Source organism: Onychostoma macrolepis, chromosome 06 (assembly GCF_012432095.1).
Source record: "Onychostoma macrolepis isolate SWU-2019 chromosome 06, ASM1243209v1, whole genome shotgun sequence".
NCBI lineage: Eukaryota > Metazoa > Chordata > Actinopteri > Cypriniformes > Cyprinidae > Onychostoma > Onychostoma macrolepis.
Genome location: NC_081160.1, coordinates 22,918,012 through 22,933,795, shown reverse-complemented (window position 1 = coordinate 22,933,795; position 15,784 = coordinate 22,918,012). Strand labels below are relative to the sequence as shown.

Here is a 15,784-nt window from a genome sequence, read left to right as displayed (position 1 = left end):
TGAAGTAGGCAAAGTCAGAAGAAAAGCTCAAAAAAGAGCAATATCTGTGGATTGAAAGAAAAGCAGAAGAAGGGAGAAGTAGTAGTAAAGAAGTAAAGAAATAGATGTGTGGTTAGACATGGTTTCCATATCTTTAGAACAAATGTAGCAGAATAAGCACTTTGTTTTTAATATATTTCACATATTATAAAAACAGATTCTAGAAAAGAACATCTAGTACTATCATTGGTCTCAAATTCAATTCCTGGAGGGCCAGAGCTCTGCACAGTTTAGCTCAAACCCTAATCAAACACACCTGATCCAGCTAATCAAGGTCTTCAGGATCACTAGAAACTTCCAAGCAGGCGTGATTTGGAGCTGGTTGGAGCTAAACTCTGCAGGGCTGTGGCCCTCCAGGAATTGAGTTTGAGACCACTTAGTACCATTAATGACTAATTCTGAGAAACATTACTCAGGCAGTAGTTGAAAGATGTCCAATATCTAACGAAACACCAGTGAAGATGTAACTTTCAAACATATATAAAATGTGCACAACATGCATATTTTTGGAGAATACTACAAATATTACATCATAACATAAATCAAACAAAATAAAAGATAAACGTAAATTGATCACAGTATTTGAATATGAATATATGATTAGGATTTTTATAAGAAGCATAAATCAATAAGTAATATATGATATAACAACATTGATTATTTGGATACATCGGTTATAAATAATGCTTGATTTGAAAAAAAAAATAGGTTATTAAAATTACTTATGTAATGCTGTCTCGTTTGTACTTTGTTGTATTATTGTTATTATTATTTTAAATTATCCCTGTAATTGCCACAAAACGCAATAAAATAAAAATTACTTATGTAAATTTTCGCATAGGGTTGTGCTCGTAACGTAAGCATTTGAGGAAGCACACACGACACGACTTTAACGATCTCAACCCTTCCCCCTTTTACAACCGGCTTGGCTAGGCGTAGTTGAAATCGATCACAAGAATCTTTAACACTTTTCTCGGCATGATTCTTCTTCCCTGCCTTCGCTTGTTGGAATGTGTTCCACGGTTGTATACATGTGGTCCAATCATAGCCCGCCGTTCAGATGACATCATCGTTTAGCGTAAGATTGACAGTCGATCCGTCCAATCAAATGCGCTTCAGTATGTCTTGACGCGAACAGTTCACAGTTCATATTACACAGTTCCTCAAGCGTTTCGAGAACGGTGTAGTCGAAAAGCTTTCCTTTTTTTTTTTTTTTATAAATAAAAGCGACACAACTTCGTGGGATGGGTGTGTGTCACTGTCCACGAAACAAAGTTTGACAGGGAGTAGCTCTGAAAAGGGACGGCTAATTATAATACGGAACTGAACCGCCCCCATACATTTCGGCTTTTACTTGGTGAACAACATTCAGTTAACATAGGAAGAGATAGGAAGCACGTTGCTAGTTAGCTTGAAGTAAAGCCTTATTATCCCCCAAAGCGAATTTTGTATAGGTCAGAAAATAGCCAGGACATGACTTTGAAGCCGATGTATCTGATTAGGCTGTCAGATTTCTTGGATTTAAGTTGAAAACCACAGCTGTACTGTTATGCTAGCTCTCTGAGATGGACTGAAATGGCCTCGGTGCCGAATCCTGCAGTTTTTCTCACTTCTGTTATGGAGGAAATAAGCTGTCTGGTAAGATTGTCACCTTGTTACCTAAGAAAGGCTAAAAGATTCGCTCTGGTACTTCTGCTGTAATCATGACGAAGCTGCCGGTTTTGAAACTTTTTTTGTTGTCAGAAAAAAAAGAAAAAGTGTTCATAGATTAAAATAACCTTCCATTAATTTTGTAATTCAATAATAACAAAAGTAACAGTTGATGTCACTATATGGTGTATTTCGTCTTAACATTTTAGGGTTTATTTAACACAATTAGGGCCCCCTTAGTTCACTACTATTGTGCTAGTAAGCAAGTGTAATTTTTTAAATGACGACGTGTATTTTACTAATCAAAATTGTTAGGAGTACTAAAGACAAATTGATTATTTGATGAACGCCAATTACACTACGCCTGTTAGTGTTGTCCACACTTAAACAAACGAATTAACCAATTTAAACAATTTAATCCAGCATAATTTTCCAGTGTAAACGTTTAGCTGTCATTAGTTGGATCTTGGTATGACGACGCATGCTGCTCTCTATCGCAGTGTTGTCATAGTCATTCATATAGCTGCTGTCACGCAGACTGCACGCGCATAACATTTATTTCCGGTTTTTTTTTTGTTTTGTTTTTTGGATTAATGAGATCTGAATCGTGAACGTAGCCTAATGACAGGTTTGACCAACACTGCGTCATCCTCTGCTGGTTGTAGTTAGTGTTTTTGTGTTTCTGTCTGTCTTCTAAATAGTCACTCTGAGGTGAGAGTCTCTACATTCAGAGCTCGTGATGAAAGCTCTCGGCGCGCGCTCCGCGTTCTACGTGGGCTTTGTGGTGGGCACTTGCACCCTGTACGTGCTCCTGCGTCAGGTTGGGTTCACGCGGAATTTGGGGTCGGTTGAACCCGAGGCCCACGAGAAAAGCCTGCTGGAGATGATTGAAGAAGAAAACAAGAACTGGAAGAAGGAGCGGTCGGCTCTCTTCAACCTCAATCATCCTCACCATACAGGTAAATACTATGTAGAAACTAATGCTTATAAGCAGCAAACACAATATATTCATTGTATGAGAACTATAAGTGAAACTCTGTATCTATAAAGTACCACAGTGTATATTAAATCGATCAAACGCCCATAAATGATCCAAACCTTTATGACTCATATGTGGAACCTGAAAGAAGATGATAGGCAGAATGGCAAACCATGAGATGTAAGTGAATAGTAGCAAATCAAGTCATACAGGTTTGGTACAACATGAGGTGAGAAAATGATGGCAGAATTTGAATCTTGGTTTCTTTTGTCCTTAAGCATATTTACTATAAGGTAATTGTGTGTATCAGGCTGGAATAACTTAAAAAGCATTTAAATAAAATACATTCCTTATGCTCTGTTATTTCACCTGTACAACTTGTTTTGCATGGTTTTGTTGGAAACCATAATATGGACATGATCCCCTAAATAGCCTGTTATAAACAGTCGTATTTAATTTTTTTTTTAGAAAAGTTGTTTGTCAAGTCTTATGATCGACAAAAAACAAGTATTCTGTGAAATCTTTTAATTATTGCAATACCAAAAATAAAGGCATTCCCAAAAGAGGTGTGTTAGACTGTTAGAGCCAGATGATGCATACAGTGCTTCAGCTTTTACAACCTTTTATTGATATGATTTGATGTTATAATTTCACACCCTGATATTACAATTGAGCAAAGAGTTAACCTGTTTCAAGCTTTCTATGTGTGAGGAACTCTTTATGGGCATGTTTGCCTCTGACTGTGTAAACTCCCTGGAGAGATGGACTTTGCTTTTAATATTGGGCTCACATCTGATGTGTTATCCTTGTTAAAGTTTACAGAAAGGTTTTATGGCCAGTTGGTTATCAGTAAACTATCCCAAAAGTAATAAACTGGACTTCCAGATGCTGGCTCTAAATTTTAGGAATAAATATTTGGCATAAATTTAGACAGATAATAGTATTCCGTACTTCATAGAAAATGATTTTTTTTTTAAAGTGTTTGTCAATTTTTAAAAGCCCTTTGGCTTTGTGCCTAGTTAATTTTAAAGGGTTAATTTCGCCAAAACAAAATAATCTGTCATCATTTACTCACACCCTTATGTAGTTCATCTTTGAAACGCATATGAAAATATTTTTTAATGAAACCTGAGAGATTTCTGTCTCTCCATTAAAAGTCTCTGCAACAAAAAATTTATTTAATAAAAACATAAACAATGTAATTCATACGAGTCAAGTGTTTAATCCAAGTTTCCTAAAGAGACACATTTACTTTGTAATGAAAAGATTTAATTTAGGCTGTTATTCACATTCAAGCCTAAATAGTTTTTCATATTTTTTTCACATTTTATTCAGCAGTGACAATATTTGATGTGCTCTATATATGTGCATTGACCACTGTTTATATGTGAATATGAATAAAATATTTACACTTCACTTTAAGAAGACTTAAACAGCACAATTCACTTGAATTACTTTTACAGTGTCGAGCTTTTTGATGCTGTCAATGGATGGAAAAAATCATGAGAAAACAAAAAACAATCTTCATTTACGTTACAGAAAATGAACTAATGTCTTATTGCTTCGGAATGACATTAGATTGACAAAATGACAGAATTTTTATTTTTCAGTAAACTATCACTTGGAGTTTCTTGCATTTTGACAAATGAATTTTTATTCTCACTAGCGTCATTCACATTCAAAATTTTCTTGTCTACTTTGTACATTGTCTCTCGTAGGTGAGGATGGCACTCTTGCTGATGCTCTCTATAAGCATGTCCGCATTTTGTGTTGGGTCATGACCGGTCCTAATAACCTCGAGAAGAAAGCTCGGCACGTGAAAGCCACGTGGAGTCGCCACTGCAACATTGTGGTCTTCGTGAGCTCTGTGGACGACCCTGATTTTCCCACAGTTGGCCTAAACACCAAGGAAGGTCGGGATCAGCTGTACTGGAAAACCATTCGTGCTTTCCACTACGTCATGGAAAAGCACGGGGATGAGGCAGACTGGTTCCTCAAAGCGGATGACGACACTTACGTGGTCGTCGACAACCTGCGCTGGATTCTGGCCAGCCACTCTCCAGAGGACCCGTTGTATTTTGGCCGGCGGTTTAAGCCATACGTAAAACAGGGCTACATGAGTGGCGGCGCTGGTTACGTGCTTAGCAAAGAGGCTCTGAGGCGGTTTGTGGAGGGCTTTCGCACCAAAGTGTGCACTCACACTAGCTCAATAGAGGACCTAGCTCTGGGTCAGTGTATGGAGAAGATAGGCGTTGTGGCAGGAGACTCTAGAGACACCTTAGAAAGAGAGACATTCCATCCTTTCGTACCAGAGTCCCATCTCACTGGCACATTTCCTAAGACCTTCTGGTATTGGAAATACTGTTATTACCCCATTGTGCAGGTGAGTCCGAATTCAGTGAAGATTGTCTGAGATCTATTCTAAAACCTAGTTTTAGAGATTGCTGCCTACCTAGATGGCATCATAGGCTCCAGTAGTCTCCTTCATCAATATTTTTGTTTTTTTGCTTGAATTATCATGTATTGAGAACAGTTTATCCATGCATACCTTTTATTTCCTCTTTTTTTATTTATTTATTTATTTTTTTTATTCAAATAGCCAGTGAATAATCAAATTTTCCAGTGGAAAGACAGGTTTCTCTCTGGTGACATATGACCTTAAACACACCCATTTTTTTGCAATCGACCGTTTGCACTCAGATCTGAGTGTCCGCCCTACAGTTTAAAAAAAAAAAAAATTTATGATCTGTAAAACTTGGATGTGCGTCACAATACAGAAGAAAATATCTGTCTCCACTTTTGTGGCATTATGACTTTGTTTCAAAGCAGTCACTTTTCAGTTAAGGTGCTACCTGTGTAGACTCAGAAGAGTCGTATTAAAGGTGAAAAATCAGACTTCAGTCTTTCTACGTTTGCATTTAGTGCACCCTGAGGGTGTGAATCTCACCCATTAGATACATCCTATTTAAATAAATGACGCACAAGAACATTTACTATGTACTTTTCAAGTCAAAAGCCACTAATTCCTGTGTCACTGCAGGCCCAGTGTGCGCAAGTTTGTTTTGGCACAGATCAGAGTCTACTGAGTGCATTTGTGCTGGCACTTATTACTTTAAGCGCTGTTGCCTGACGAAATGAAAAACGAGAAAAGACTAGCTTATAGTTAAGAATTTTTTAAAAAGTAGAGAAAATTCTGTTTTTATTTGCAGTATTAATCCTTGTTTTGATTCAAACGTGTATTTTTATTTTTTTTACTTGGAATACAAAGGGAAATTGTTTTTCATAGTTTACCCATACTGAACGTCACCAAACTCATCAGATGTTTCTGATAGTCATTTTTTTGTTGAACACAAAAATGTTTGCATAATATGGGCTCTTTTTCATTCTGTTACACTGAATGGGGACCAAAATTTTCTTGCTTCAAATGAATGTAAAAGCACCATAAAAGTCATCGATTTGAATGGTGATTTAAATTCCAAGTTGGAGTCAGGAATGTAAGTCTTTTTTCACTAAAAATCTTCTGCAACTGTGTCCTTGAGCCAGAACCAACTCGGTGTGATTTGATATATATTATAATCAGTCTATTTTATGATGCTTTTTATTGATATTAAAAGATGCAGTCCACTTTCATTGGAACTGCCTAAAAAAAGAACTGTCAGTACTTGGGTTTGGAACAACATGGCGAGTATTCAGTTACAGGTTATATGTATTCATATAATAATATATTCTTTCTCTCTGTTTTTCTCAGGGCCCACAGTGTTGCTCAGACCTGGCTGTTTCTTTCCACTATATGGATGCATCACAGATGTACCTGCTGGAATACTACACTTACCACTTGCGTGCCTTTGGCTACAAATACCGCTATCAGCCCCCTGAGCCCAGTGTCATACAAGACTTCAATGCCCCAGTCCCAGACAAAGTGGAAATCGGAGACATAGAGGAAAAGCTGGGGGCAGAAAAACAGGAAGGAGAAAAGAAATCCCACGAACATGATGAAAAGTTATAGCAGATTTTTGCATTGGAATTTTTACAAGTAACATTTAAAATCTTCTTCCAAAAGAACTGTTTTTGGGATGGCGTTGTTTTTTGGATTGTGTCTTAAAATATATTCAATATTGTGCCACAGAAATGTGTGCATGACAGGTTTGCGTGATTTAATCAATTGGTACAGTTGGGACTGTGTTCCTCTTAATAATGCAATTGTATGTGAATGTTTAAATATGACAGTGCGGAATTGTATGACATGAAGGTTTAGACTTGTAGAGCGTGTATGTGGTTTTTGGGTTATGAGTGTTGGAGCCTGCCTTAATAGTATAATAACATTTGGTAATGTTTTGGGGCCAGAAGCAAGGATGCCTCTGCATTCGTTATACTTTGCATTCATTTCTAATTTTTTTTTCTTAATATAAAAATATGAGTTTGCTATGCAATGTCATCATAAACACACCACCATGTATGATTTAATAGCAGTACCATAAGAAAAAGGGGCCATGGTTTTCCTTTCATTTGCTCATTCCCTTGAATTGGTACCTCTGCTCTGGAAAAATCATGCATTTCCATAAGTCGTTTGTTGGCCACGTTTGTATTGAGTTTAGGTAATATTTAAACAGTGCAGATTATATCATAGCTTGCAAACAAATTCAGCAAACATTCAAGCTCCAGTGGGGTTTTCTCTACACAATCTACAATACCTTTGCCAAAGCGGAACATGCACAATTTACTTTGACTAAGATTACATCGAAATTAAAATGAACTAGGATGTAGTCCTTCAACTGACATCAAAACAGGATGTTACCCTTCTCTGAAAGGGGTTAGTTCACCCAAAAATGAAAATTGTCATCATTTACTCTTCCCAAAAAGTTTCTATTAGAAGATATTGTGAAGAATGTAGGTAACCAAACAGTTTCTGGTAGCTATTTACATATATAGTATGTCAAAAAAATACTATTGGAAGTTAATGACTACCAGCAATTGTTTTGTTCTTCAAAATCTCTTCCTTTGTGTTCAGCAGAAGAAACAACACGAGGATGAATAAATGATGACAAAGTTTTCATTTTTGGTTGAACTACCCCATTAAGAATGTTGCAAGAATTTGGATTAGTAAGATCCTGTTGGCTGGCCCAATAGTTCACGAGTGCCTGGGAAAGAAGTAAGGTAGCAAGGTAGATAAGACAGTTTAAGTATACACAGTTTTTTCTCCATGCTAATGGGAATTGCAGTCTTGTAGATGAATGGTGTAGTGTAACACGCTGTGAAGTAATGCAGTTTTTGAGTTACTGGAACTGACCACATAATGATTTATTTAATTGTTTGAAGTGTGACTAAAGGTTTTTGTTTATCTGGGATTAAATGTCAGGTTTTGCTTCGGTTCCCGCTGCCAGTGTTGCGACTCCTACAGCAGTCTGTGTGTGAGATTAGACGTGTTGATTTTGAAGTTGATGTAGCCGCTTGTCAAGGGTGGTGAAATTGATTCAGTTTCTTGTGGTGTGTGCTTTGTCTCAATTACTCAATAAGGTGTCTTTTTGAGAAACAAAGATATATTTATTCTTCTTTTTTTTCATGATTGGACCCTGTTATATAAACAAAACATTCTTCAGCATATGTGTTGAAAAGCATGAGTCTGAGTAAATAACAGAATTTTAATTTTTGGTTGAACTGTCCCTCTAAATGTGCTGGTGTTGGTAAGTTCTTTGAAAGGACCCTTTTAAAATAATGCACACTAAATGTGTATCATTCAAATTTCCTTTTTTTTTTTTTTTTTTTTTTATTCCGTATGATAGGAATTGAGATCAAGCTGAGAGTTAAATCAGAGGCAACAGTGCTCAAACTCTGTCCATCAGAGAGTCATCTTTCCGGCACTGTGCGCTATATGGTACGACACTTACCATAATTATGAAGGAATTCAAATAAAGTTTATTTGAATGAATAAGCTTATTTGAACTGGAAATTAGTTTATTTTAATACAAACCACTTTTGTCCTTTGACCACTCCAAGCACAAAGTCACTTTTGCTTTTGTCATAGAACTGAATGGTTTTCAAGTGACTCAGTCAAATGAGCAAATACAAATACATACAGATATACAGTTTATATATTATTGGTAAAATTATCCTCATTTTAGTTCCTAATCAAATTCTGTGTACATCTTGAAATTGTTTCAAAGGTTTTGACTAAACATGATTTATGATTTACTTAGTGAGTATTCAGTAATACATGGTGTGAATTAAGCTAGGGAAATCTTTGTGAAAGTGCTAGAGTAATGGAAATGTTTGCAGTACTCTGTGCTGTTCTGTTGATTCAAAGAGGAAAAGCACTCTTGAATTTGCGCCACCCACTTTAAGTATGATTAAGTATGACAAGTATTTTGGGTAAATTTCCATTATTTCAAAGAGAAGTTAGCTATGAAATGTTTGAACATGCTCATACTTTCCTAGTATGCAAATGATCTTCCTTAGAAAAGCTCTTTGGCTAAAATTCCTTTGTAAACATTCCCTCTCCTTTGTAAGTTGACTTAAGTTTGCATATTTAAGGTCCTCAACAGAAAGAAAAATCTTAAGAGGAGTAGAGTTTTCTCTAGAGACGTTGCATTGTTTGAGCAAAGCTTTGCCAAATTGCGTTGACTAAGGCGGCCCATAGAAATTTGCTTCTGCACTCTGGGAGATGTGTAGTGGATTATAAAATGAAGAGGGAACCCAGCTTGTCAGAAATGAAGCAGAACCATTCATAGTGCATCAAACATCAAAACCAGCCCTTCCAATCCTGTTAAAGTGAATCTGCATTTCTGAATTCATGCGTTTCATGCCCTTATCTTTAATCCAAAGGTATATGTGCTCCTTTCTCATTCTCTTTTGTCGGTAGGGTCTTTTATGTACAAAGGGAATCCTGTACAGTACTTCCACAGCAATCTTTTATTTATAAAAGAGTGTGAGGCAAATGTATGACAAGAATCATTCAATGAGGAATAATAACCAGCATATTAAATAAAGACTTATTTTACATTAAACTGTTTTTATGTGGTCTCTTCTATGAATAAATAAATAAAATAATATTTTTTTGCATCATTATGAATAAGCATATGTAAAATGAATAAGGTATGAGTAAGAAAATTTACGTGTACCATATATATTCTTCGGCCTTCCTACATATGTCTTTTTATCCCAGGATTGTTATCATTCATGAAAACCAAGTAAATCTATCAACACATCCTTTGTCTGATTTGAGTCTGGTGCGTTCTGTACTCAGAAATCTTAATGGCATAAATGTAAGAATTCTTATCCTACATAAAAAAGACAAAAAAATAAATAAATACTACAATGAAGGCACTGACAATAAACTAACTCTAGCTTAGTTATCATACAAAGACAGATATTTTGTTCTTCAGAATGACAGAATTTCATGGTGGATGAGTTCTGGACTGAAGAGGCTTCATACACCACAGCAAAACCTTCATGAAAAAAAACAACAATACAATAAAATCAATAAAATTTTGTAGAAACCTCTGATAAAAATGACTTGTGTCGATCATCAGCAATTCATCAATTCTGTCTTTAATGCAACCGTTCATTTGAACTTAAGGTAAACTTACAAATTCTCACCTCTGCCTTCTGTTCTTTAAGAAAACGTTGCCTCTTCTCTGTCCTCTCCAAGTAGGAATAGCTGGTAGACAAAACAAATAATATAAGGCTTGTTTTTTTTTTAGATATTCATTTATTACAATGCTATATAAAGGCCACTAGAGGTCAGTGTATTCACTGAAGTGTTCTGTATGTCAATCATTCTGCACTGTGCAAATTTCAAATGCTAAAGCCTTGAATATAGGTTTGCTTGCGTATGGTGACATAAATATAGACAATGAATAATAAATTAAACTCAAATTATTGCACTTTCTTATTTCCCATTTACTCTTTAGGTTGACAAATATTGACCACCGTTTACATGTCCTATCACAGACTTACCAGGCACAGTGTTTCTCCGTCCTAACAATCCAACAAACATGTCATTCATATTAGCTGCAAAAAACCAAAGAGAAAAATCTCATCAAGCTCTGATGTTACTTTAATTAATAATAGGTGTATGTTAATGAATAAATCTGGAACTTACGTTTAAATGGTGGACGTAAATGTGTGTCACGATTTGTTCCTGTGAAATAAAAATGAATAATAAAACCAACACAAAATGCCCTTAACCTTGAAGGAATAGCTCTCAGTTCTGTCTTTTATTCATCCTCAAGTTGTTTTAAACCTTAATGATGATATTTTACTGTGAAACAACAACATGAAGGTGAGTAAATGATGTCCCAATATTGTGCGTTTTAATACTATTAAAAGCAAATTTCATCATTAGTTTCTCTGTGTCTCACCTGCGCTCCTCCTGCCCATCAGGCCAATAAAACTGTCATAATCAATATCATTATATCGTTTCTCATAGCGTTCAGACTGGGGGTCGCTGTTGTCCTGTATAGAAAACACAAACAGGATCGCAAATGAAAGTCTGACTCACTAATGCGAATGACTCAGTAACATGAAGAGTCCAGACTGTGATGAACATTAAAGTTATAAAAACAACTCAAATAAAGATCGGGGAACTGCTTTGAAAAACTGATTTTACAATACAATAAAATAATAGAATAAAGCAGTTAGTGGTATATTGCAAAAATGGTCTACCAACCTTTTGTGTGTGTGTGTGTGTGAGAGAACCTGCATGTGTGTAGTTTGCTAGTGTGAACACACATGACTGAACCTCTGTTTGAGCTCATATTTAACAGTCAGATATCACATTAATAGAGCCATTAAGGTTTTAATGGAGTCATTATGATTCATTCTAGCCATCTCCATACATTCTTTCCATATCGGTTGCCTTTTTGAGTGGTCATATTCCCAGTATAAATATAACATAAATTCTTTGTGAATTTTGTCCTCCGCTAAAATGTAGATTTTGCAATAGCCTACCTGTTGAGCAAACAAGTGACCCCACAATCAAAATACACTAGCATATATTATGCTATTGTGGAATGTATATATATTCATAGTATATATGTAAATATTGTAATACATGTAAATATTTGAGATGATAGATAGATAGCCTAGATAGATAGATAGATAGATAGATAGATAGATAGATAGATAGATAGACATTCACAGCTACAATTTTTATTATTATTATTACTATTTTTACCGGTTGAGGTGCAATTAAAAAAAAGTGTTAAAAACTTTAGCATAGCCTACTAGTGTGGAAAGGTTAATCTGCATTATATTAATAATTATACGAGTATATTACAGTTATATATTTTGATGAAAAACAATATAGATCTATATATTATTATTTATTATTATTATTTTACTGGAGGAGGTGTTATTTAGAATGCAACTTTTATGTAGGCTAACTTCAGTGTGACAACTAGCCCCTATTAGATTCTAAGGCACATAGCGCACCTTTTCATCTCATAGAGCAAGTCCGTCGAACAAACCAACGATGTCCTTTTTAAAGTGTCGTTTAACGTGAACTTACCGTGAATAACGGATAGTCGAGCGCACAGCGCGAGGGTCGAGGATACGCGAGCATCAGCAGCACATGAGAGAACAGCACGAGCAACCAACCGCAGGACATCCTCAGATCCACACCTGAGCCAAACTTTATTTAGAAAATCCAAACCATACACTTCTTTCTTATAAAGCTAGAATAATTAATTCAAAGAAGTAATGATACCTTTGAAATACACTGAGATGAGCTGGAGTTCAGGAGGATGATGTTCAGTTCTTCTGTCTTTCCAGAGCTGTAAAGGCTCGCAGGTGCGCGCGTTCCTTTATTTGTAGCGCTCGCGCGCTGCGCTCACACAAACTCGGGCAAGCTGGCTCTCCAAAACGAACCAAATAATGATGCTAACATATTCTAGTGACGCAAAGCCATTAACACATAGAGGCTTGACGTATTTGTGTGGTAAATTATATTACTACTAAACACACACCTCGTCTCTTGAGTTTCACATCATGTAAAATTCAGTTCAATATAGTCTATGCAGATTTTATTTATGTAAGATTTGTGAAGCAGCGATTAAGCAGAAAACTTGCTTTACATTTCATTATGTGCAGAATCATAAGTTGGTAAATGGACAAGGTTATTTGCATTGTGTTCTGTGAACTCATTTAAAGAGTGTTTGAGGTTCCACGGATTTTTGATTCAGAAAGACACGTGTGTGACAGGGGTTCAACGCTTATTATTCAGTGGGATTATGAGTCATCTATACTGGTCATTCCATTTACTCCATCTCATTACAGATATGTCCTTCATCAGGACAAAGCTGTCAGTGAGTTATAGAAAAGGTGGTGCCTTGATTAAGATCTGTAGGAGCCTGATTGATGCATGCTTATGGCTCTTAAGCAAGGCTTAGATTTAACATTCTCTGAAACGGGAAGAAATATTCTTTAAAACATATATACATTTTGTAAGAAAATTAAATTTGACCTTTTAACCTCTTTAGTCTGTTTCTGTGTGATGATTGCTGCATATCTCTAATTTTCCCATTTCATATAACTGTGAGACCAAGATGAAATCAAGAGTGACATTTGCCATCAGACACCTCCGTTCCAACAGTTCAGTAGTGAATTTGTTGGTGTGTTTAAAAAAGGGGGGGGAGAAAATTAATTAAAATACTCACCATGACAACAGGAATGAGAGTTTCTTCCTGTGACAACTAGCCCCCTAGATGACTTCTTTCTTTTGCTAGTGTAATTTATTGCATTTTAACATTAGATTTTGTTGGCCTCCATGTTTTATAGGGTATGAAATTCTGCTAAATTAATTTGCATAGAGAAGCCCTGAACATTGTAATTAGTTTTTCAAATTATTCTTATTTCTCTCTTTTGATTCCTCAGCAGGCAGGAAAGCTCTTAATGATACACCGACGCACTACATTCCTCATGAAGCCGGATTTGCTGTATACAAGGGATGTGGAGCTGGAAAACAGGACTTTGAAGTGATTAAGTCCAGTTGTTCACATTGAGAACAAATGATTCCTTCAGTTCTGAACATTTCCATACCATCAAAACAAGTGATTACTTTACGATAGTCTTGTCAGTGGAAGTAAGAAGCATGCGTTCCCATAAGACTGATTTGTTCCTGCGTTTGTGAGAAAGTGTTGCTTGTGTTTGCTGAAGCAGACGTGAAACATTAGAACAGTTCCGAAGTACACCCACACTCACTAGTCCAGTCAGTGCTTCTCAATGGTGAATGACACCTACCATTTTTGCTTACGCAAATAAACTCTCACACACACACACACACACACACACACACACACACAGAGAATCTCTCTCATTTTCTTTCTTATAGCCTAATTTTCTCGAATTTTTACTGTATTTCTGGTCTCATTCAGTCACCAAATATCGATTCACATAATGTGAATAACATTGTCTGTGTTCAGATTAAAATAAAAGACTGAATGCAAAGATGTTCAGTGCAATCTAATCTAATCTAATGTGCAGATGTGCAGACTAATGTGCAGACTTTGTTTTGCCAGCTGAAAAAAAACAAAAAAACTTCTCTATCGTCATCACCATCATCTTTCTTTCTTATATTATTTACTATATCCAAATTTGGCATATAATGGTATTATTTTTAGTATATTTTATTTGTTTGCACTTTGTGTCAATGTAATTCAGCATTCAGAGGTTGCTTCCGTTCAACCCTCGTCCACCTACACACTCTCACACAAACACACCTTTGAGTCTTTAGATCAAGGAGAAAATAGTGGTTGAATGCTTCCTCTGTCCATGTTTTAAAAAGAAATTTGATTGTCTGTCTCATGGTCAGCGATCATTGAAAGTACAGAGCATTTATCAGACGTTGTATCCTCGTGGAAAGCTTAACCTAAAGTGACCTCATTTTCTGAAAACTTTTCAATCACTTTCCATTAAACATACACATGACATGACAAGGAGCAGCAGTGAGAGATAACTTGAATTTTTCAGTTTTCAGCATAAATTAAAGCGAGGAATTGAACACTGCCATACTGGTGTTGGATGTCTTGTACCACAATTTTAAGGCTGGACTGATTTAGGGGACAATTCAAAATGAAACATAAAATAAAAATATATAGCAATCTAAACACAAATTCTCCCTACCTCTGGCACAGTATTTACTTACACAAGATTATGTGTGTGAATATGAATATGTATGTGAGAGATTTGCTCATTGATTTAGTAATAATGCATTGCCCTATGGATGCCCCATCCTGAGGCTACTCCAGATAATTTTGTGTAATCCAATTATAACCATCCAATTATATCCAATTATGACTAAATAAGATTGCATCGAGTCCTATTTAACACATTTTACTACTCTGTGGCATCCATAATGACAGATGTAAACTGGGGGAGATATTTGACTTATGTTCTCACACACGAATACACACAAAAATCGATATGCTGAGTTCCCCCTTAAGGGTTTATTAACACTTGATATGGTGCTGTGTGTGTGTGTGATCATGGCATGTGTGTCACATGTGACACAAGTGTAAGGATCCCTTTGTGTTTTGGGCCAATAAGTTGACATGTGAAAATGAGAATCGCACTTCTGCATATTTCTGCTTGTACCTCACTCCTCCCACCCGTTTCTGTGTTTCTCACTTAAGTGAGAAATGATGGCATTGACGCTGGAGCCATTAGCGAAATTTATTAGGCTCCACGTAATCAGACAACTGTGAGCTGGTCTCAGTATTTCATAAGAGCATCTCTGAATGCACAACACATTAAACCTTGAAACAGATGGGCTAAAGCAGCAGAAGACCACAAAGAGGGAAGCTACGAAGAGGGAAAACAAGGCTACAATTCACACAGGCTCACCAAAACTAGACAATAGAAGATTGGAAAAAGGTTGCCTGGTCTGGAGTCTCAGTTTCTGCTGCGACATTCAGATGGCAGAAAGCCTGCATCCATTCTGCCTTGTATCAATAGCTCAGGCTGGTTATGGTGGTGTAATGGTGTGGGGATATTTCCTTGGCACTCTTTGAGCCACTCAGTACCAACTGAACATTGTTTACATGCCACAGCCTATCTGAGTATTGTTGCTCAACATGTCCATATCCTTATATGACCACAGTGTACCCATCTTGTGATGGATAC

The 15,784-nt window shown here is 36.3% G+C and overlaps 2 protein-coding genes across 2 annotated transcripts; one reads left to right on the top strand and one right to left on the bottom strand.

Annotated features, from left to right (window-relative positions):
• Nucleotides 1–1,029: 1,029 nt before the first annotated feature.
• c1galt1lb (core 1 synthase, glycoprotein-N-acetylgalactosamine 3-beta-galactosyltransferase 1, like b) lies at nucleotides 1,030–8,398 on the top strand. Its single transcript, XM_058779803.1, has 4 exons — nucleotides 1,030–1,677; nucleotides 2,391–2,648; nucleotides 4,387–5,051; nucleotides 6,417–8,398. Exons 2-4 carry the CDS (start codon nucleotides 2,429–2,431, stop codon nucleotides 6,672–6,674), a joined length of 1,143 nt encoding a protein of 380 aa, XP_058635786.1. The 5' UTR covers nucleotides 1,030–1,677; nucleotides 2,391–2,428; the 3' UTR covers nucleotides 6,675–8,398.
• Nucleotides 8,399–8,407: 9 nt separating this feature from the next.
• Nucleotides 8,408–12,456, bottom strand: tac3b (tachykinin precursor 3b). Its single transcript, XM_058779804.1, has 7 exons — nucleotides 12,372–12,456; nucleotides 12,174–12,286; nucleotides 11,026–11,119; nucleotides 10,767–10,805; nucleotides 10,622–10,675; nucleotides 10,262–10,322; nucleotides 8,408–10,110 (listed from the first exon to the last, which is right to left on the bottom strand). The coding sequence occupies exons 2-7, from the start codon at nucleotides 12,270–12,272 to the stop codon at nucleotides 10,092–10,094; spliced, it is 366 nt and encodes a 121-aa protein (XP_058635787.1). The 5' UTR covers nucleotides 12,273–12,286; nucleotides 12,372–12,456; the 3' UTR covers nucleotides 8,408–10,091.
• Nucleotides 12,457–15,784: the final 3,328 nt, after the last annotated feature.

Bases quoted from the DNA above. Each gene is read 5' to 3' on its own strand.
- c1galt1lb (XM_058779803.1), top strand. From the start codon at position 2,429: ATGAAAGCTCTCGGCGCGCGCTCCGCGTTCTACGTGGGCTTTGTGGTG. The intron at 2,649-4,386 runs GTAAATACTATG...TGTCTCTCGTAG, and splicing joins CAATCATCCTCACCATACAG to GTGAGGATGGCACTCTTGCT. The intron at 5,052-6,416 runs GTGAGTCCGAAT...TGTTTTTCTCAG, and splicing joins GTTATTACCCCATTGTGCAG to GGCCCACAGTGTTGCTCAGA.
- tac3b (XM_058779804.1), bottom strand. From the start codon at position 12,272: ATGTCCTGCGGTTGGTTGCTCGTGCTGTTCTCTCATGTGCTGCTGATG. The intron at 11,120-12,173 runs GTAAGTTCACGT...TTTTCTATACAG, and splicing joins TCGACTATCCGTTATTCACG to GACAACAGCGACCCCCAGTC. The intron at 10,676-10,766 runs GTAAGTTCCAGA...GGTTTTTTGCAG, and splicing joins TTTACGTCCACCATTTAAAC to CTAATATGAATGACATGTTT.